Genomic DNA, 20,124 nt, shown 5'->3' with positions numbered 1-20,124 from the left:
TGTCAGGGTTATGGAGAATAGATAAGCAGGACTGTCGGTAATATCTAGGGTGCTGGAGACTAGATAGGCAGTCAGTATTATATAGGGTTATGGAGAATTGATAGGCAGGACTGTCGGTAATATCTAGGGTGAGCGAGACTAGATAGGCAATACTGTCAGGGTGATGGAAATTAGATAGGCAATACTGTCAGTAATATCTAGGGTGCAGGAGAGTAGATAGGCAGTCAGTATTATGTAGGGTTATGGAGAATAGATAGACAGCACTGTCAGTAATATCTAGGGTGCAGGAGACTAGATAGGCAATACTGTCAGTAATATCTAGGGTGCAGGAGACTAGATAGGCAATACTGTCAGTAATATCTAGGGTGTAGGAGAGTAGATAGGCAGTCAGTATTATGTAGGGTTATGGAGAATAGATAGGCTGGATCAGATACGTACAGGGCTGGCTCCACTATAACTCTAACCTGGTGATATCTCCGGTTCCTACTGAATTGACCAGCTGCCCTCTCTATGATCTATTGCTACAGTCCACAAAATATCCACCTCCATTTTGTGAAGGCAACTAAAGCATTCTGGTTCTTTTTCTTGCCATTTGGTCATTGCTTGCTTTTATTCTCTTTATACTCAATATATTTATTTCAGCATAAGAGTCATGTTTCACAACAATAAAATAATGCACATTTGTTCCTTTGTTGTAGGAAATTTCAGGCCTCACTGAGACAATGAACTGAATCGAAATAAATTACTATTTGGAGATTTTGTAAAGACTGATGGTGTGTATGGTGTTTTATCTCAGGACTTTCTAGCTTATACTATAACGCTAGGTCCTCCATACATCCTGATAGTGGTCGGAGACAAGTTTTTGTGACACCGAATACCGATCCCCCCCCGTACAGCTTATTAAATGGGTTTCTCATGTGGGTGCTATCCTTTTTACAGCGTATAATATACAGTCCTATGAAAAAGTTTGGGCACCCCATTAATCTTAATCATTTTTAGTTCTAAATATTTTGGTATTTGCAACAGCCATTTCAGTTTGATATATCTAATAACTGATGGACACAGTAATATTTCAGGATTGAAATGAGGTTTATTGTACTAACAGAAAATGTGCAATATGCATTAAACCAAAATTTGACCGGTGCAAAAGTATGGGCACCTCAACAGAAAAGTGACATTAATATTTAGTAGATCCTCCTTTTGCAAAGATAACAGCCTCTAGTCGCTTCCTGTAGCTTTTAATCAGTTCCTGGATCCTGGATAAAGGTATTTTGGACAAACAATTCAAGTTCAGTTAAGTTTGATGGTCGCCGAGCATGGACAGCCCGCTTCAAATCATCCCACAGATGTTCAATGATATTCAGGTCTGGGGACTGGAGTGGCCATTCCAGAACATTGTAATTGTTCCTCTGCATGAATGCCTGAGTTGATTTGGAGCAGTGTTTTGGATCATTGTCTTGCTGAAATATCCATCCCCGGCGTAACTTCAACTTCGTCACTGATTCTTGAACATTATTCTCAAGAATCTGCTGATACTGAGTGGAATCCATGCGACTCTCAAGTTTAACAAGATTCCCGATGCCGGCATTGGCCACACAGCCCCAAAGCATGATGGAACCTCCACCAAATTTTACAGTGGGTAGCATGTGTTTTTCTTGGAATGCTGTTTCTTTTTGGACACCATGCATAACGCCTTTTTTTATAACCAAACAACTCAATCTTTGTTTCCAAAATGAAGTTGGCTTCTCCAAATGTGCTTTTGCATACCTCAGGCAACTCTATTTGTGGCGTACGTGCAGAAACGGCTTCTTTCTCATCACTCTCCCATACAGCTTCTCCTTGTGCAAAGTGCGCTGTATTGCTGACTGATGCACAGTGACACCATCTGCAGCAAGATGATGCTGCAGCTCTTTGGAGGTGGTCTGTGGATTGTCCTTGACTGTTCTCACCATTCTTCTTCTCTGCCTTTCTGATATTTTTCTTGGTCTGCCACTTCTGGGCTTAACAAGAACTGTCCCTGTGGTCTTCCATTTCCTTACTATGTTCCTCACAGTGGAAACTGACAGGTTAAATCTCTGAGACAACTTTTTGTATCCTTCCCCTGAACAACTATGTTGAACAATCTTTGTTTTCAGATCATTTGAGAGCGGGCTGTCCATGTTCGGCCACCATCAAACTTAACTGAACTTGAATTGTTTTGTAGAAAGAAATGGTCCAAAATCCCTTCATCCAGGATCCAGGAACTGATTAAAAGCTACAGGAAGCGACTAGAGGCTGTTATCTTTGCAAAAGGAGGATCTACTAAATATTAATGTCACTTTTCTGTTGAGGTGCCCATATTTTTGCATCGGTCAAATTTTGGTTTAATGCATATTGCGCATTTTCTGTTAGTACAATAAACCTCATTTCAATCCTGAAATATTACTGTGTCCATCAGTTATTAGATATATCAAACCGAAATGGCTGTTGCAAACACCAAAATATTTAGAACTAAAAATGATTAAGATTAATAGGGGTGCCCAAACTTTTTCATAGGACTGTATGTGGGCCTGTACAAGTCAATGGGGCTATTCACACATCGCTTTATCTTCAGCGGACCATGGGTCCAGATTGGGAAACACAATGCATGTCTTCTATTCTACTCTACAAGCAAAGATGTCTGAGTTGCCCATAGCAACCAATCACAACACAGCTTTCATTTAACAGGAGTAGAATACTAAATGCAAGCTGCTCTGTGATTGGTTGCTAACATCACACATACATACTCATGCAGATGAAAAATGTTCACAAATCTGACATGTTTGTGTGAATAAGGTCTTAGACTCTAGGCACACAGCCGTGTGGTTTGTCAGTGTGCTGTCCATTTATCTCTATGACCTTTTACACACATCTGTGCAATAGCTTGCGGCCTAAAAACAAATCTATCTTAGCTAAGCATAGCAACCAATCACAGCGCAGCTTTAATTCTGTATTCTGCTCCTGATAAATGGAAGCTGCACTGTGATTGGCTGCTAAGGGCAAATGAGATTCGCTTTTAGACTATTTTCAGTCAATGCCTAATTGAGTAAGATGTGCTGAGATTGGCCGACCCCCAATACATTTGATATATCATTCACTATCCAAGTGCCACAAAACGAAATGTATGTGAAGCCAGTGGCGTAACTAGGAATGGCGGGGCCCCGTGGCGAACTTTTGACATGGTGCCCCCCCCCCACCGACACCGACGCCGAAGACCTCGACCGACCCCCTCCTACGCATTCCTGCGTGTTCTATTATCCCCCATAGTGGCCCCTGCACACAGTATTATCCCCCATAGTGGCCCCTGCACACAGTATTATCCCCCATAGTGGCCCCTGCACACAGTATTATCCCCCATAGTGGCCCCTGCACACAGTATTATCCCCCATAGTGGCTCCTGCACACAGTATTATCCCCCATAGTGGCCGCTGCACACAGTATTATCCCCCATAGTGGCCCCTGCACAAAGTATTATCCCCCATAGTGGCCCCTGCACACAGTATTATCCCCCATAGTGGCCCCTGCACACAGTATTATCCCCAATAGTGGCCCCTGCACACAGTATTATGTCCCACTGTGAACACCCATAAATAATTATTATACCCCGGGTGTCTTTTCAGACCCCAGAGTATAATAATCGGAGACCCGGGGGAATAAAAACATAAAAAACTTCTTACCTTTCTTACCTGTCTCCGGCTCCTACGCTGTCTTCTCTGCTGCCGTCCTTCTTCTATGACGTCGGATGTCACATGACCCGGGACGCAGGTCGGGTTCATATGACGTCAAAGACGTCAGAAAGGACGTCAGGAAGGAGGCCCTGGCAGGATCGTGGAGAGGTAAGTAACAGTGTTTTTTATATTTATTACCTCTCCTGGTCCGCCAATCATTATACTCAGGGGTCCGAAAAGACCCCCGAGTATAATGATAGCAGCGGTAGCGGCTGTCACCAGGCCCCTAATGTCCCAGGCCCTGTGGCAGCTGCCTCCGCTGCTATGGCGGTAGTTACACCACTGCGTGAAGCATAAGTGTAGATTTCTGCTATAATTTATGCTGATATTTGGGGTAAATGATAGAAAATTAGTCTTACCCCCTCCTCTAAATCTGGCGTTGATAAATTCCACACTGTGTTTATAAGGCTAAAGCCACACAAAGCCAAAAAGCACTGTGGGAAAAATGGGAAACTGCATCAAAAACCACTACTCTGTTCCCACGGAGTAACGCGCCACTCATTTAGACACGTAAACACGTTTCAGAGCGAGGCGCTTCAAAACAGATCTCATTGATTTCAATGGGTGCCGGCTTACACGCGCTACAAATTGAAATCAATGGGAGGCTTTATAACCTATTGATTTCAATGTGTAGCGCGCGTAAGCCGGCACCCATTGAAATCAATGGGATCTGTTTTGAAGCGCCTCGCTCTGACACGTATTTACGCGTCTAAATGAGCGGCACATTACTCCGTGGGAACAGAGCCTAAAAGATTTCTCAACCTTGTCTCCATGTGAACACACCCTAATAGTACTGATACCGAAAACCAAGATAGATCGTCTCCAAGAAATAAAGAACAGCGAACATTTTTTTTATAAATACGGATGTTTATTACAATGTACACAGAAGTTACCATAAAGAACCATTATAGGTGAGTAACGGTGAATTATTTATAGACATATATACTGCGATGAAAGCTCGCACCGATCGGATACAAAGTCCAGGCATTTTTTTTAATAAAAAGCGTAGATGAAAAAATCAAGAAATATCTGAGTTGTCGTATATCACACAGCAAGAGGCATCTTGTAGGCAATTCTCTAATGTTTTTTTAGATGTGCAGTTACGGTACATCTCCACCAATGTCCCCATGACAACACTTCCACACCAATGACAGTTTCACTGTACACCTATCATAACTATTCCTACTAGTATCTAGCACTTTGACATTGATGTAGATGGTGATTTGGATCTGTTTCATGCCTACCATGTGAGGTGAGGTTTGTCTTGGGGGCAGTGGAGGAGAGGAGCAGCAGGTTTCTTGTAAATCGTACATACTGTAATGCCTCAACTCCTCTGTGGTTGGCGCTGTTGAGGATTTAAAATTTACTTCCAAGTCCCCATCAGATTACAGCTCATTGTGGGGAGCATATGTTTATATATGTACAATGGACCCATCAAGGGTGTAGCTATGGGTGGAGCACATGTAGCAAATTCTACTGGGTCCAGTGGACCTAAAGGCATCTCTACAACATAAGAAGAAATCAAGATAATAGATAGCACATGGTTAATAGGGGCCCCTTTACAAATTTTATACTGGTGCCCAGCTTCTAGCTATGCTACTTGAAACCCTGAACTAGTGAACGGCGGGGGTCCCAACAGTTGGACCCTCACCCATTAGACACTCATCACCTCTTCAACTCCCTTTAAAGGGTTATCCTACATTAAAGAAATATGGCTGTTTTCCTCCAAAAATTCCCACAGGTTGTTTATGGTATTGAAGGTCAGTAATATTAAAGTGGTATTCAGGGCCCACAACATTTCTCATACTGATGAACTATCCACAGGATAGACCACCACCCCTGACATGCAGCCCCCACACCACTCAGCTGTCATGGCGGCCTCTGAGTGTCAGAAGCTATAGAAACAGATAGAGCCTGGAATAGAAGCATTGCTCCAGTGTCACCCCTATACAGTGGATGAAGTCTGCAGCTCTGGTCCTATTAATCAGCACCTGCCTCCATCGTTCACTATAGCTTCCAGTGCCTGGAGGTAAACAAGTCAGCTGATTGGTGCGGGATCAGTATGTTGGAATCTCCCACTGATCAGACATCATTTCAGTGGAGCTGAGCTGCAGTACCCGACACAGCCTATGAATATGAGTGGTGCTGTTGTAGGAAATGATAATCTACTTGCTAAACACAATTTTATGTCACGAGAAGGTGAAGGGTTGTCATAGAGTAGATGATGAAGTAAGTAGCTCTATGGAAGAGGTAAGTGGATGCATGGATTATAAGAGGTCCATGGAGACTTTGCCTTCAAGATGTCTCTCCAGGGTCCAACCCTTAGATTAGTCAGTCTGTAATAAGATTATAATTCTGTACAGCTCCTAATAATACCTGTTATATGTATGGATACATCAATCTAAAAGTATACACCTTCATATTACAAGTTCATGTGAACAAGAGCTAGACTTCTTTCCATATGAGGAATGCGTTAGAGGTCAAACTGGATGACCCCTGGGCTCCCGCTTATTGCTGAACTTTATCATTATCTGAGGTTCTGCAATGGCGGCAGCGGGAGGGGTCGATCATCCGCAGTAAAAGTCTGATAAAATTACACAGGATATCTTAAATTAAAAATTACATAATGTGACAAAGCAGCATGGCTCTATGTTCTTCAGCCGGAAAGCAAATAAAACTCTCTTGGGAAACAGTTCCACCTAAACCCCCCTTGAGTACTCGACCGAGCAGGTGATCTTTGAACCCCCAAGTGTGGTGGCCGGGCTGGACGTACTAAAGTGCAGTGTGAGAAACATAAAACACACAATATTTTTTAGAATCCCCTCCCCCCCACCCCACATTATACATGGAAATCACAGTAGAAGGCACACATCCAATACAAGTCAAGTAACTGCCCAAAAAGTTACAAAAATTACAATTTTTTTGTTTATTTTAAGCCCTGAAAAATCTATGCTACCGATTGACAAGGGCCTTGGGCGCCTCCAACTGAATAGGGAAGGCTTATCAGACTAGAAGAATTCAAAGGTCCAAGATATTCTCCTGCACTTTGTAAAGCTTTGGAACCTAGAGGTTTAAGATCTGACACACTGTCACGACATTCGGATGAAAACTGAAGAGGAAAGCAACAAGTCGGCAGGAGAGAACAGCCTCACAGATTACACCTGGTAAGGATTCAGGTAAGCAAAACTTTTTGAGTTTCAATTCCTATCTTGAGTTGTGTGTTGGTGCCTCATGCCCTGTAGACTTGATGTAGTGCCAACAAAACGGGTAACATTGACCATATGGTGTGGACGGATGTGGGTATCAAGTGGCTTATTGTGCACACATGCTCCTTTTACATCTTATAGATTTTCCAAACTTATAGGGGTATGACAAGTAGATGCCCTTAAATGTGCAGGAACCAGTAGCTCTAGGAATGGATCAGTCCAGGGGCCTTTTGTGTATGATCTGTAAAGTATAATTTATGCATGTGTATGAGTAAATCTGTCCACCAGATGCCCTTTATATGCCAAAGATTCTTCTCTGATTTAGTTCTTATAGTGATACAGAGCTCCAAATCCCCTTCCTCACCACTAGAGGGATCTCATTAGTTTACTGCTCCTAATCTCCCTCTAGTGGTGATTGAAGGCAGCTAGAATTTTTAAAATTTTCTTCAGACTTGGAGCTGTCCTTAGAGTGTGTCTTGAGCATACCACCCCAGCCCCACAGACAGATAGGCTAGAGTTACATTAATCAGTGTTTTTCCCTTGTAAATCATTGCCTCCATTACTCAGATATTGCTGATTTTTCGGAATACAATTGCAGCAAGGAGGCAGCCATTGCTCCAAAGAGCTCATTTGCCTCAGAAATGGAGGCAGCGATTCACAAAGGGAAAACTCTGTATGATTCAGGTGACCATAACCTATCTATCTGCAGGACTGGTTGATATGCTGGGTTCTGATGACACAATCCCTATAAGATGGGTTACTAGAGCCTCTGGTCCTGCTTCTATTTATTACATACAGTTTTGCAGTTTGGGGCAATTTGGGCAGTGTAGAGAGACATTTATTGCATTTATTTGTGCCACATAAACCTAAGGAGATGTATAAAAGCATAGTGAAAGTGAAATGACCTCTGTAAATATTAGAAATAAACTGCAAGTCTCAGGGTCCAGAGCGTGGTCTGCAAGTAAAGGCCATATAATACCAGTTAAAAAGGGTTGTCCATGATTAAAATTTAGATATTTCCCCTCCAGGAACTGTGCCAGATTTGAATCTGCTTTTTTACCCCACAAACAGCGCTACCTGTAGGTAAAGGCTATGTCTGGTATTGCAGTTGTGCTCCATACAACTGAATGACAATTTCCATCGATAAACAACACACCATGCCCAAAAATGGACTATTTGTGGTGAAAAAAAAAATTATCTTTTAAATATTTTTAATTCTGGACATCCCTTTTAATTACAGAAAAATGTTTAATTTATTTTTTTTTTATCCTGTTCATGGTGAAAAAAAAATCTATTTTTAATCCTGGATATCCCCTTTAATAACAAGCAACTTTTAATTGTTTTTAATCCTGGAAATCCCCTTTAATTACAGCCAGTTTTTTTTTTTTTTGTACCCTGGATATCCCCTTTAACTATAGCCAGTTTTTATTTATTTTTTGTACCTTGGACATCCCCTTTAATCACAGCCAAATGGGGTAAACTGGAATGGCTGGTCATGGATCATGCCTCAAAGCCAGCAACTATATCCTGTATTGGTAAAAATAGTGCCCCTATGGGGTATATCATTTAGGGTGCATTCACACGGTGCAGTTAAAACTACATCAAAACTGCATTGGAAAAACTGCAATTTTGAAACAGTTTTTTATTTTATAGGTAAAATATGTTAAATAGAATGAAGAAACTGCAGCAAAAAAGCTTCAAAACTGCATGTAGTTTATTCTGTTGCAGTATTAATGTAGTGTCAACTGCACCATGTGAATGCACTCTTGTATTATTCAGGAGCTTATAGGCTGGGCATGATGGTGCGCCCCCTAGTGTGATGGTACCTACAGGATGGTACGTGTCCCTTTGCCTGCAAAGTCTCTTTCTCACAGATCCTATGAATGGGCAGAGCGGCAGGACCGGCAGCAGGCCTTGCTATAGTACCAGTGACTGCACAGATTCACTTTAATAGCCAAAGCACAATTTGTTCCAGCCTGGTCTTGACAGCTGTCATCTAGAGGAAGAGAAGGAGAGCTTGTTATACAGAAAGACAATGCACATGAGCCTATTATCCCGAAATTACAGGAATAAATGGCATGTACAGCAGGCAGGCAGAGCATCCCGTCATATAATCAGCAATTACAGTACAGTCCACAGCCCTGACATTCTCCAGGTATCCCTTCAGGAGGAAAGATTTACTTCCATGTATTTAACTTCAAGTTTACAACATGAACCCAAGGCAAATACATAGTAGTGATTCTGTGTAGATGTGCTGAAAACGTATTCATGTCTCTCCTCTCTACCTTTAGTGTCACAGTTCTGGATTTAGGGTGCTGTATTTCCCGTCCCACCCTGCCTCTGGAGGATGCAGTTAGCTATGTTGAAGCAGGAAGCCGTCAGCTCTCTGCTTCACCATTCTGCCGCTGTCTCTCCTGCTGGTAACTTGGAAGCAGGCAGTGCGATGCAGTGATGTCCCAAGTCACAGACAGTGGGGACCAAAGGGCGTTAAGTATTATTTGTGCATTTGTACAATGGAACCACAAGGAGGGAGCCATGATGAAGAGCATTATTTATACTGTGTGAGGGTCACAATGAGCGGGCATTAAAGTGTCAGGGTTACAATGAGGAGATATTATATTGTGTAGAGTCCACAAGGAGGGTGCATTATACTGTGGGGGCACAAGGAGGAATTATAATTTATGGGGATACTAAGGGGGCATTATATTATTTGGGGACCATTAAAGAAGCATTATGCTGGGTGCTGGTGGGATTTGGCAGGGTCATGGGGTGCATAGGGTTAGAGACTTAGCTCATGATCGATAAATTTGCCTTGGATTTTCTTCTTCCTCATGTGATTCAGAACACCCGCATACACATTAGACAATTGTCCAACCCACTGAAATTGGCTGGCCCAGTTAACATTCATCTCATGTGCAGGGCCACCATTAGACATAGAGATGAACCTTTTGAGATATAAGGCCCATGATGATCCAGTTAGTCTTTCTTTGGCAATGTGAGATGGAGGTGGAGCAGCTCCAGACCACATCATAGCTGCTATGCTTACTACCATGGAAGTTATATCCTTGGACTCACCTGGTGGATCAGTGGGGCAAGGCTGTAAGTCACAGGTCTGTTTCCCAATTGGTTTCACCAAGACATCACAACCGCGAACAATGTCTCTTCCCTGGAAACATTTGACGTCCCTCATCCTCACACCAACCCCACAGGTCTTGCTGCACTGCAAGGTCAAAAAGGCTAGGTCATTATAAAGAAGGGTTCATTGATGTCATCCATACTATTTTTGATATTTTTGAAAATTCAGATAGCCCAGAAAAAAAAAATCTGTGGATTTTCAGCTCTGTTCTTCAAATCTATGGCAGGTGGCTATCTGAGAGTTTCCGAAGTGCATCAGGAAACAGCTATTGATCACGCTCTATGCAAAAATCTGGAATTCTATGGATTCCCTGAACCTAATCCAATACTGGTAATGTATGAAAACCTAAAACTGCTATTGGATTTAACACACAAATTTTTTAAAAACTAGTCACAAGGGGTTAATTAGACTTATCCCAAAACAAGCGGCACACTGTTTAGATCTTGGCAGCTGGAGACCACAGTGAAGCCTGGCCAGGCTGTGCTGTAAAGCTGTGTCTGGCACCAATACCCCGAATCTAATCATCTCTTGGCAGCCAAGGAACAGTCTGTCTGCATGATACCCTGTGACGTCCATAGAGGCCAGAAAATCTCTCACGTAAAGGGTTTAGAGTAGCAGGTTCTCCTACCTCAGACCAAGGGGTAGTATACCACTTGAAGCATGGTCGTTCAAAGCAGGTGCTCTCCTCAGCAGGTTTCTTGGCATTGTCACAATCGGAAGGGTTGCGAGTCTTGACTTTACCGTTGGCAACTTCTAGGCAATTGACCACTCGTTGTTTTGCTCCCCTGCCGCAAGTTGTGTTACACTGCAGGAGAGGAGGTAAATATGTTCGATGACCTGGATGCTGGATGGGCAACCAAGTAGTTTACAAAATGTTCAATAGAAGAAGATGTATCTAGATGGGACATGCATACATGTCTACAGGTCTCAGAAGAGTAAATCTGTTAGTCATTAGGCTAGGGTAAAACATATGACAACCCACTGATAACCACTTTTTGTTGTTCTAGGTACTGTGTGGGATCATGGACAATATTTGGCCCGGTAGACAAATGGACATACCCATCATTACAAATACTTCAAGTATGGCATTGGTTATGCCAACTTTAAAAATTCTCAAAGTCAACCAACTTACCCTTTCCCAATCCTGGCTCACCCATTGGGCAGGACAGTTTTTGTCCCCACATGGATGTATGGCTAATGGTTTTGTCTCTAGATTGCAATGAGATTCAGGGACCACTCTGCCATCGCTGGTTTTGCAGTACACGTGTCTTATCATCTTCCCCGGGCCACAAGATCCACTGCACTGTATGATAAAAAAGGGGAGGAATCAGCAAAATAAGAACTTTTTGAACTTTTTATTGAACTAGAGCTTAGGTATGATTCCTAGACTGTGGTACATCATGTTGCCTCCATTGTCCAGATATGGTTTTTGTTAATATGCCAATGAGCTTTTTGGTGCAATGGCAATGGCCTTGTTGCTCCAGGGAGCTTATTTCTATATTGACAAAAATTACAATATTTTGGCAATGGAGGCAGTGATTCACAAGGGGAAAACACTGTTTGATTCAGGTAACCCAAAGCTATCTATCGGCGGGACTGGGTTGATATGCTGGGTTCTGGTGAGTTGTTTGAAGCAAAGGCAACTTCCTTGTTGCTTGAAACACTCAGTCTACATATTGACAAAACCAGAGATATCATGGCAATGGAGGCAGTGATTCACAAAGGGAAAGCACTGTTTGAGCCAAGAGACTGTAACCTATGTGTCTGCAGTGCTGGGTTGATATGATGGGTTCTGGTGACAGTTTTAGACTGTCCCACTTGGACAACAGGGTCCACGAGAAGACTGTATGATACAGGGGTGAACCTGCCTTTTTCGCCACCCGAGGCGGACGACAGAAAGCACCCCCCCCCCCCCCCGGAGCAGGGGGCGGAGCAAAGGGGGCGTGGCGGAGCAGGCAGGGAGAGGACCTGCTCTCTGACTGAGCGTGAGGGGAGGCCGCTGGAGCAGCGCTGCTCCAGCGGCCTCCCCAATCCACCACTCAGTGACGCTAAGCCAGTCCAGGACAGCTTGTCCTGGACTGGCTTAGGTAAGCAAAAATGCTGCCCTCCCCTGGGCCCTGGCATAGCGACGCCTGAAGCGGTCACTTCAGGTCGCCTCATGGGAGGTGCAGTGCTGGTATGATAAATCAAGTAGCTGAAAGGGTGATTGTGTACCAGGCCTAACCATTAGATCTTTGCAGACTTTTGCCTCTTCCAAACCTATGTCCTACCTTCTCTGGAACTCATCAATTACCACTAAAAATAGGCAGCCTCCTTGGAAACCGTTGCCTAGCAATATGGGTTAAATGCCCTCAGAAGAGATTTCGAAGTTGCATTTCGCTTGAAGATAATTGGATTATTTGTAGATTGTGAAATCTTTTAATGGACCAACATCATTTCACCAGAAGGGATGCAATTTCTGAAGAGAACATGTGCCGTCTGAGGCTGCTGCGAGTTCTGTTCTTTGCTTCTCTCGACAGCTTAATGGACAGAAAATGCTCCTGGAGAAGGAGATAGGCTTTCTGTTTGATCGCTGCTTCTTTTTTCCTCGTGTAGAATGTGTCAGTGTAACGCATGGAGCTGTGGTGGATGGTGCCTGATAACTCGCAGGATCAACCACTTGTGCGTGTTTCATAGAGATTCCAGGACGTGTGAAATGTATCATGTATATCACATTGGGGGGTCATGTTCTTAAATCCTGGACATCAAAGTCAGCCAAACCTGACGATTTTGTTAATGATCGCCACTGGTCCTATGAGACTACCAATGTCTGAAAAAGTTAATGGACGTATTAGTTATCAACAGGCCCAATCATGTATCTTTGGGATTGATAAGTCACTAACACTAGTGACACTAGTTACTAGGATCTTACTGTAGCTTTAGGCCCATTTACATGGATTGATGATCATCCCAATGATCTTATGGACACTCATTCACGATCATAGCCCCAAGTTAACAGATAGGCCAACCAAATGACAAATGAGCCAATGGTAATGGTGCCTTATGCTACCTCTGTCATGCTCATCCAAGGCAGGGACTTGAGAAGGATTACTGTTGGCCTGCAGAATGCTTTGAGCCAATGGTTAATCATGTACAGGACCAGCTTAAGATTCAGTTCACAATTGTTGACTAATATACAACCAATGTTGGCATGGCCCACCAAGAGATCAGAGAATACTCAAATATATTCAGATATAATGTTATAGGGAGTCCAGCCACAACAGAAATGACAATGAAGACAAGTATACAAAGGAAGTGACCATCATCACATTAAGTCATGGATACAGGCAGTAACCATTTTGACCCATGAGGAACTGAAACAAACTATTGATAATGACGTATTCAGAGAAACATGGTGCAAACTGGCCTTGAAAAACAGATGAAACTGTCCTTTTTCATGGTCAATTTGCATCCATGCGGCACCAATTTTCAAAGATCCCTCATAGACTTGAGTCTGTGATCCATGAAAAACGGACAGAAGTAGGACATGTCCAATTTTTTGGCTGGTGATTCAGTAGTCTGGCAACTATATGTAATTCGGGTAACAATTGGGAATGCTATCACTCACAGGTCCCCAGTCTGATACTGTCCATTGTCGGTCACAAGGAGGTCCTGTGCAGTTCTTCTCTGAAGGTGGTTTGGTGTTTGGGTCGCAAAGTTTCTCATCTTCTGAACACCGCACGTCTCTGGTGACAATACTGCGCTCCCCACATTTTGCTGTACACTGAAAAAAATAACATAGAAGAGTTATAATTTTTTTGATTTCTCAAAAGTTTACCATAGATTACTTCAGTGAGGTCTCAGAACATGTTATGGTAAAGGCTTTCAACTTGGGTCACGACTACTATAAGTAATTCAACAATAATGATATTCTTTACAAAATGGTACCCAATATTTTTTTTTTTACTTTGGAGGCCATATTCACTTGCAGGAGTCGGGAAAGTAGACTTCAGAGAGGAGACCACAAGCTTTTTGATCTGACTAGGTGCATGGCAGGGTTACCAACTTTCACATTAGACACCAAAAACTTGAGAACCAATCCCACTGTACACCACCAGACATAGATACCCCCTTGTCATTTAACACCTAAATACAGCAGTTTCACCATCTTTTTCAGGTCAGTTTAGATCAAAGTTTTGTCTAAAATCTTCCATAAACCTTGATCTGGCTATTTGAAACTCAATGCAATGCAAATCTGAATTGGCAAAAATATAACTAATGAATCTTTAAGAGCAAGTTGATACACACCATAGTCTATAACATTAAAAATAAGGAGGCGCATATCAAAAGAACAAGAACCTTGATAAGTTTCTAAGACCATAAGCGTCACCTCATGGAAAATAAAGTATTATGAGAAGTAATTGGTTTGCTCCGCAAGCTCAGTATCTTCTGAAAAACAGGTTGTTATTGTGAAAGGCACAAATTAATTCAGGACGGAGAAATAATAAGGCAGGTTGACATGCTCAGGGCTTTCTTCTCTTCTGATATCCAAATATTCAGTTACAAAGTGGGCTATTAAGTCGTAAAGAAGAACACCGCTTATGCCTGTGGAACCGAAATATATTCAGCTTCTTTACAAAGGAAACAAAACTTGAAAATTTAGACGGTGGACCATACCATGTTCTCCTAGAGCAGCTCTCGTGGACCAAGATTGAACAGAGTACATGTTATACGATTTGAGAACTAATGTTGCTCAGTATCTTATTTTTAGGACCTACATATATTTAAAACAGCTATCTTGCTCACCTCCACCATATACATGCATGATCAGTTCAGTCGAGGTGTGGATGAGTACTGAACTGGGCAGAAAGTCACTGCGAGACATGGAGGTGTGTCTCCTTAAGAAATTCATCTGTCCATTCCTTATCTACTCCACATGGACTGTGTAAGGAGGCCTTAAGATGGTCAGTTAAACCTTTCCAAATTGGTGAGTCAACCAATAGACATGTAATGTGTATGGCCAACTTTGTAGTAGCCATAGCAGCTGCCAAGGGGCTCTGCAGATAAAAAGGACTACCTTTTACTTACTTCATCATTTTGGAGAATCAAGAGTGGAACAAGAAATTTCTATAACACGTCTATTCCTTAGAACGAAATCAACGGAGTCTGTTTTTAGGCTTTATTCATCATGATAGGTGATTGGTCCAATTCTTCAATTAAGGAAAAAATACAGCTATGAGAAGATCACTTGAAGAAGTGACCACTTGGCTTTCCCATACTCACCTGTTGCTGGTGCTGCGTTACCTAGTCTATTGCCCTTTCCGTCTTATACCAGGAAGAGAGACTGTGATATCACTCACATATGTCACTGTGTCCTTACCAGCAGCCATTGATTGGTCTCAACAGTACCGTGAGCCACAGCTCGGCATGAGACAGAAAGGGCAGTGGCTGAATAAAGTTTTTTTGTTTTATTTTACCCCTTCTCTGGCCATTCCATGAGTTGCTCCAATTCCTGGACAACTACTGAAATCTTTGGAAGTTGTGGAAAATCTGAGGGAGTTATGGGGACAGTTGACCAACTCTCCATTTGTCTTCTTTTATATGTATATGATGCTAGCTGGCTTGGCTTGCGGAATGGGATATACAGGTTTCCCAGAGATGGACACTTATTTACTACACATTTATATCATAGTGAAAAAAAACCCTTTTAACATCTAAGCTGTTGGCTTACGTATATGGGAGCTCGGTGAAAATAATCTGTAGTCTGTTTCTAAAGGCAACCAGTAGAACTCTGGAAATTAGAAATTCTCTCTAGTGCCATCTATAGATCGCTACCCTGTAAGACAAGGATTTTCGAGTTCTTGCTCCTTGGCGGTGTCCTCATCTGTACTGAACTCTGGAACAACAATCTGGGTGTGTCTGCTTTGGCCTAGTCAAGTTTCTAGGCCCTTTAATGGCTTGGACTAACAGGGTAGCTATTTATAGGTGGCACTAGAGAGAAAGTTTCTTCCTTCTGGAGGAGGGCTAATTTGCATGCTTTTTTCCAAACATTGTCTGTATGGTTCCCAACACCAAGTGGATCTCCATTCTCAGCAAAATATGATATTTGCAATACAGTCAGAACTGGAATTGCACTTTCTTTCTCTCATGTGTCAGCATTTTGCTCTTCGGAGCAGAACAATCAGTACTAGCGGTGGACGCAGCTTCTGGCACACGCTCAGTACATGGAGAAGAATAGAAGGATCCTCTGGAAAGATGAGGAGAAAAAATTAAGTGTTAGCGGGATAGACACCCATTACCTGAAAACATGGTGTCCTGACTGCGGGATGCCATGTACCCCAGACATTCCTTGCTAATTTTACCTACAAGCACAATTATTCTCCAGACAAGAAGAGAGCTGAGCAGCGCACACATATCCTTCGCCAAGACATCTGGTTTAAGGTGTGAGATCACTTCACAATATGCTAAAGTATCCATTATTTCACGTGTCCTCAGAAAGCCATAAGCAGGAATGGCAGGAATCTAGAGAGGTGTTGTGCCCCTTCCCAAACAGGAAGAAGTTCCAACTAAGCTCCATCTACATTGGTAGAGATCTGAAAATTGGGCCTGGATATGATGCATTATGGGACCTACCATAACTACGAACAAAATAATAAGTGTGTATATATTTAAACCCTATAGACACTATATACTATGTATGTTATCAATACTAAGTTGTGGAAAGACATGAGTTGAACATTAAAGGGGATTTCTTTCTGTAAAATCACTTCTTCTTGTTGCCTGTCATACCCCTGTTTGTGACTCGAAATAGGTCAGTGCCGCACCCTTTTTGTGATGTGAGTGGCAGACAAAAAGTCCACATCTGACATAATATGAACAGGATTTCCCTGAGATATCGGCCTACTGGGGTGGCAAAAGGTCTTCCTTTTTGTGACCTGGACATGAAATGTGCCAGTCATGCACCCTTCTTGTGATGTGATTGGCCCATAATTTTCCCACATTTTATATATTACGACCAAGAGCATATTAGATTTGGGAACATCCTGCCAGGCTCGGGAGATTGCTCCACCCTTCTGGGACGCCAGGAGGTCACCTTTAAGCCTGGAGCTTCATGGACGATTCTAGTGAGTTGGTTAGTTGGCACTATATATTAGTTAGAAAGATTTTCAATATTCCCGTGTACTTAGAAAATATAATTCCCAGCTCCTCTCTGTACCCAATGTGACAGCACCATGGATGTAACCTGCGGTTATATAAGACAGCGTCCCTTGGAATTAGCACTTTGGTATAAGGCTCCATGACAGGGCAGCGTGTGACCGACGCGTTTCTCAAACACTTCACAGGGACTTTAATGCTGTTCAGATCACTCTATAATAGCCTGTTTTATGCTTTGCCAGCTGGCACTAAGAATCAGACTGATCAAAAATGAGATTAGTTTAGCTGGTAATGGTGCCCAGTTGCTAAAGGAATGCATGCAAGTCTTACTCGCAGTAGGAGACGCACAGCTGCACCTTATACAGATCAAACAAAGTGGTCACCTGTACAAGGCTGCAGTCTGAACTCAATATTATTAGGCAGGCTAGCCTGAGATTATCGGAGAGCGCAGAGTCATGACTGCTCTCACCCCTTTAGAGAGCTGGCAGGAATACAGAAATACTGACGGTGCAGTCTGCAGCCCTGTACACCTCTCTTTGTAAGTGCTTGCACCCATGTAGTTATGGATAAGAAAGCATGTAATGCAGGAGATCACCCCGATCATGTGGGCGGAGTGATAATTTTGGACCTTCTGGACTCCTGTAAGAGGATGCTTTTGTGCAGGATTACTCTGGTTCATTGTCAGGAATGAGGTTGAATCCAAGATGCTCATAAAGTGATGGCAAGTTCTATTATGCCATTACGTAATAATATGGGAATGCTTCTTTAAAGGCAGTCTGTCAGGTTCATAATGTCTCCCAAACAGGGGCAAACTTAGCACTTCGGGTGCCCCAAGCAAATTTATGCCTGCAGGTCCTCTAACCAAAATTCACAGGAAGATACAAAACAGGAATCTACACCTTGTAAACAAATGCAGAAGGTGTCATGGGGTCCCAGAGAAACCCAGAAATCACTCAAAACACTGCTAAAAGTATATGGGTGTGCTTATTAACCATTAATAGCACTAACAGAACTTTAAAATAAAATAAAAATCTTTGCCACGAAAACCCCTCGTTATGGAAATGCAGATTTCTTTGTTGCACATTTTGTTGTGGTTTTTTGAGTCAAAGCAAAGAATGGCTACAAAAGGAATTGGAAATATATGGTAAGTTCTTATACATCGCCTTTTCTGCTCAATCCACTTCTGGCTTTGACTTTAAAAAATGCAACAAAATTTGCAACAAAAAAAGCTGCGTTTCCACAACGTGGAGCTTTAGCCTTAAGGAGTCTTTCAGCTCATTTTTTTTTATTGATGATCTATATCTATATCTTATAATACTTACTATATCTAAGTTGGGGACCCACTTAGACATATTCGCCCCCATGCTGAACCCCTAGCTACCCCTCTGGTCACATGGCCTGTTAGCGATATGCCATAACAGTAAGTGATGGGAGGTAGTTTCACAAATAAATACTAAGACAATAGGTAGGTGATGTTGAGCATTTACCTCTGACCATTCCGACATTTCCCACTGGGGTCCACATGCTGGATTTCGGCAAACTTTCTTCTCATCTGGTTTGGTAATATCAGCGGAATCACATAAGTCACTGTACACTGAGCTGTCAAACCCAGGAGAGATCATTTTCCAGCATCTGACTATACGGAACTGGTAGCCCTCGCCACAGGTTCGCGAACACTCACTCCAGCTACTCGTCTCCCACCTAAAACAGAAGAGAATTATGTTAGTGCCCTGGATCTTCTGGGTTGTAGGACACTGTTGCGGTAGAATTTGGTCATGATCCCCAAACTAGGGATATCTCCTTATTGTCTATAAGCATCGAATTCTTAAAGCATTTGTGGCATTAAGGTCACTATCCATAGGAAAGAAGATAAGTGTCCAATCATTGGGGGTCTGACTACCGGGTCCCTCACTGATCAGGAAGACTGGTGTTCTATTCACAAGGAGGTTTTAGGCGAACTTAAAGGGGTTGTCCAGGATAAATGGAAATCCCTACACTAATCTAAACACCCTCCTACTTTCTAAATAACATAGTTAATAAAAAATGTATAACCCAGATTTTTTACCCATTTTCTGATTATCCAGTGACGATCCGTTTCCCCATTTCCGGAAATGGATCATCACTACTACTGCCCCCATCCACCCCATTATACTTACCCTCCATGCCTCTGCCTGTGAGACGGCTTCTCCTTCTTTACGGATTCTATCTGTGTGTGCTCTTCTCAATGCGCCGTTCTGCTCACTGCTACCGAAAATCTACCTCTATTGCGCATCCACACAACTCTATGGCATGTGTGAAGTCTTCTGAATGACATCCCAGCAGTCCTTTTTTATAGAACAAGGCCAAGACTAGGTTTACCGTTCAAAACTAGGTCTGAGCCAATGAGAATGATGACTTTAGGGCATTGCTTCTAACATAACCAAATTCTACCACAACAGATACAGTGGCATTTCTGGTTAACAAGAACTAGGCAGGAAGTTGACAAACTTGAGACATTTTTGCAGACAGAAACAAATTGCCTGATAATACGAATAGCTAGAGACAGAGGTGTAGCTTGAAGCTCCTAAGCCCCAATACCGAATTTGTAATGGGGCGCCTCTTTATCCTATGCCATTGAGGATAGTGGAATATTTTATGTTATGGGGCTCCCTCAGGGTCCAGAAGCACCCGCTACAATCCCCATAGGTAAGCCCCTGGGTGGAGATGAGCAAATTGATTGGGGAACAAATTGACTTTGTTACGCATATTCCAAAAATTTTAGATCAGAAAATGGGGACCAGGACCCCAACCCCCCGCCCCACACATACTGTTTTTCTCATAATTTCATCTAATATAATACCACCATACTGTTATGAAATAAAACTACTGTTATCATATTCCAAGTCCTCACATTTTATCATCA

The 20,124-nt window shown here is 42.6% G+C and overlaps 1 protein-coding gene across 1 annotated transcript in view; it reads right to left on the bottom strand.

Annotated features, from left to right (window-relative positions):
• Positions 1–8,734: 8,734 nt before the first annotated feature.
• ADAMTSL2 (ADAMTS like 2) overlaps positions 8,735–20,124 on the bottom strand; it is a 37,985-nt gene continuing 26,595 nt past the window's right edge. Inside the window, exons 14-19 of the mRNA XM_075260830.1 lie at positions 18,710–18,923; positions 13,696–13,851; positions 11,221–11,391; positions 10,717–10,893; positions 10,028–10,172; positions 8,735–8,948 (exon numbers count right to left, since the gene is read on the bottom strand). Coding sequence (XP_075116931.1) covers positions 8,830–8,948; positions 10,028–10,172; positions 10,717–10,893; positions 11,221–11,391; positions 13,696–13,851; positions 18,710–18,923 — 982 coding nt within the window. The 3' untranslated portion in view covers positions 8,735–8,829. The remainder of the gene's footprint in view (positions 8,949–10,027; positions 10,173–10,716; positions 10,894–11,220; positions 11,392–13,695; positions 13,852–18,709; positions 18,924–20,124) is intronic.

The sequence above is a fragment of the Leptodactylus fuscus genome, chromosome 11 (genome assembly GCF_031893055.1).
Source record: "Leptodactylus fuscus isolate aLepFus1 chromosome 11, aLepFus1.hap2, whole genome shotgun sequence".
NCBI lineage: Eukaryota > Metazoa > Chordata > Amphibia > Anura > Leptodactylidae > Leptodactylus > Leptodactylus fuscus.
Note: the sequence above shows the minus strand (reverse complement) of the source record. Positions and strands in the feature narration are given on the sequence as shown.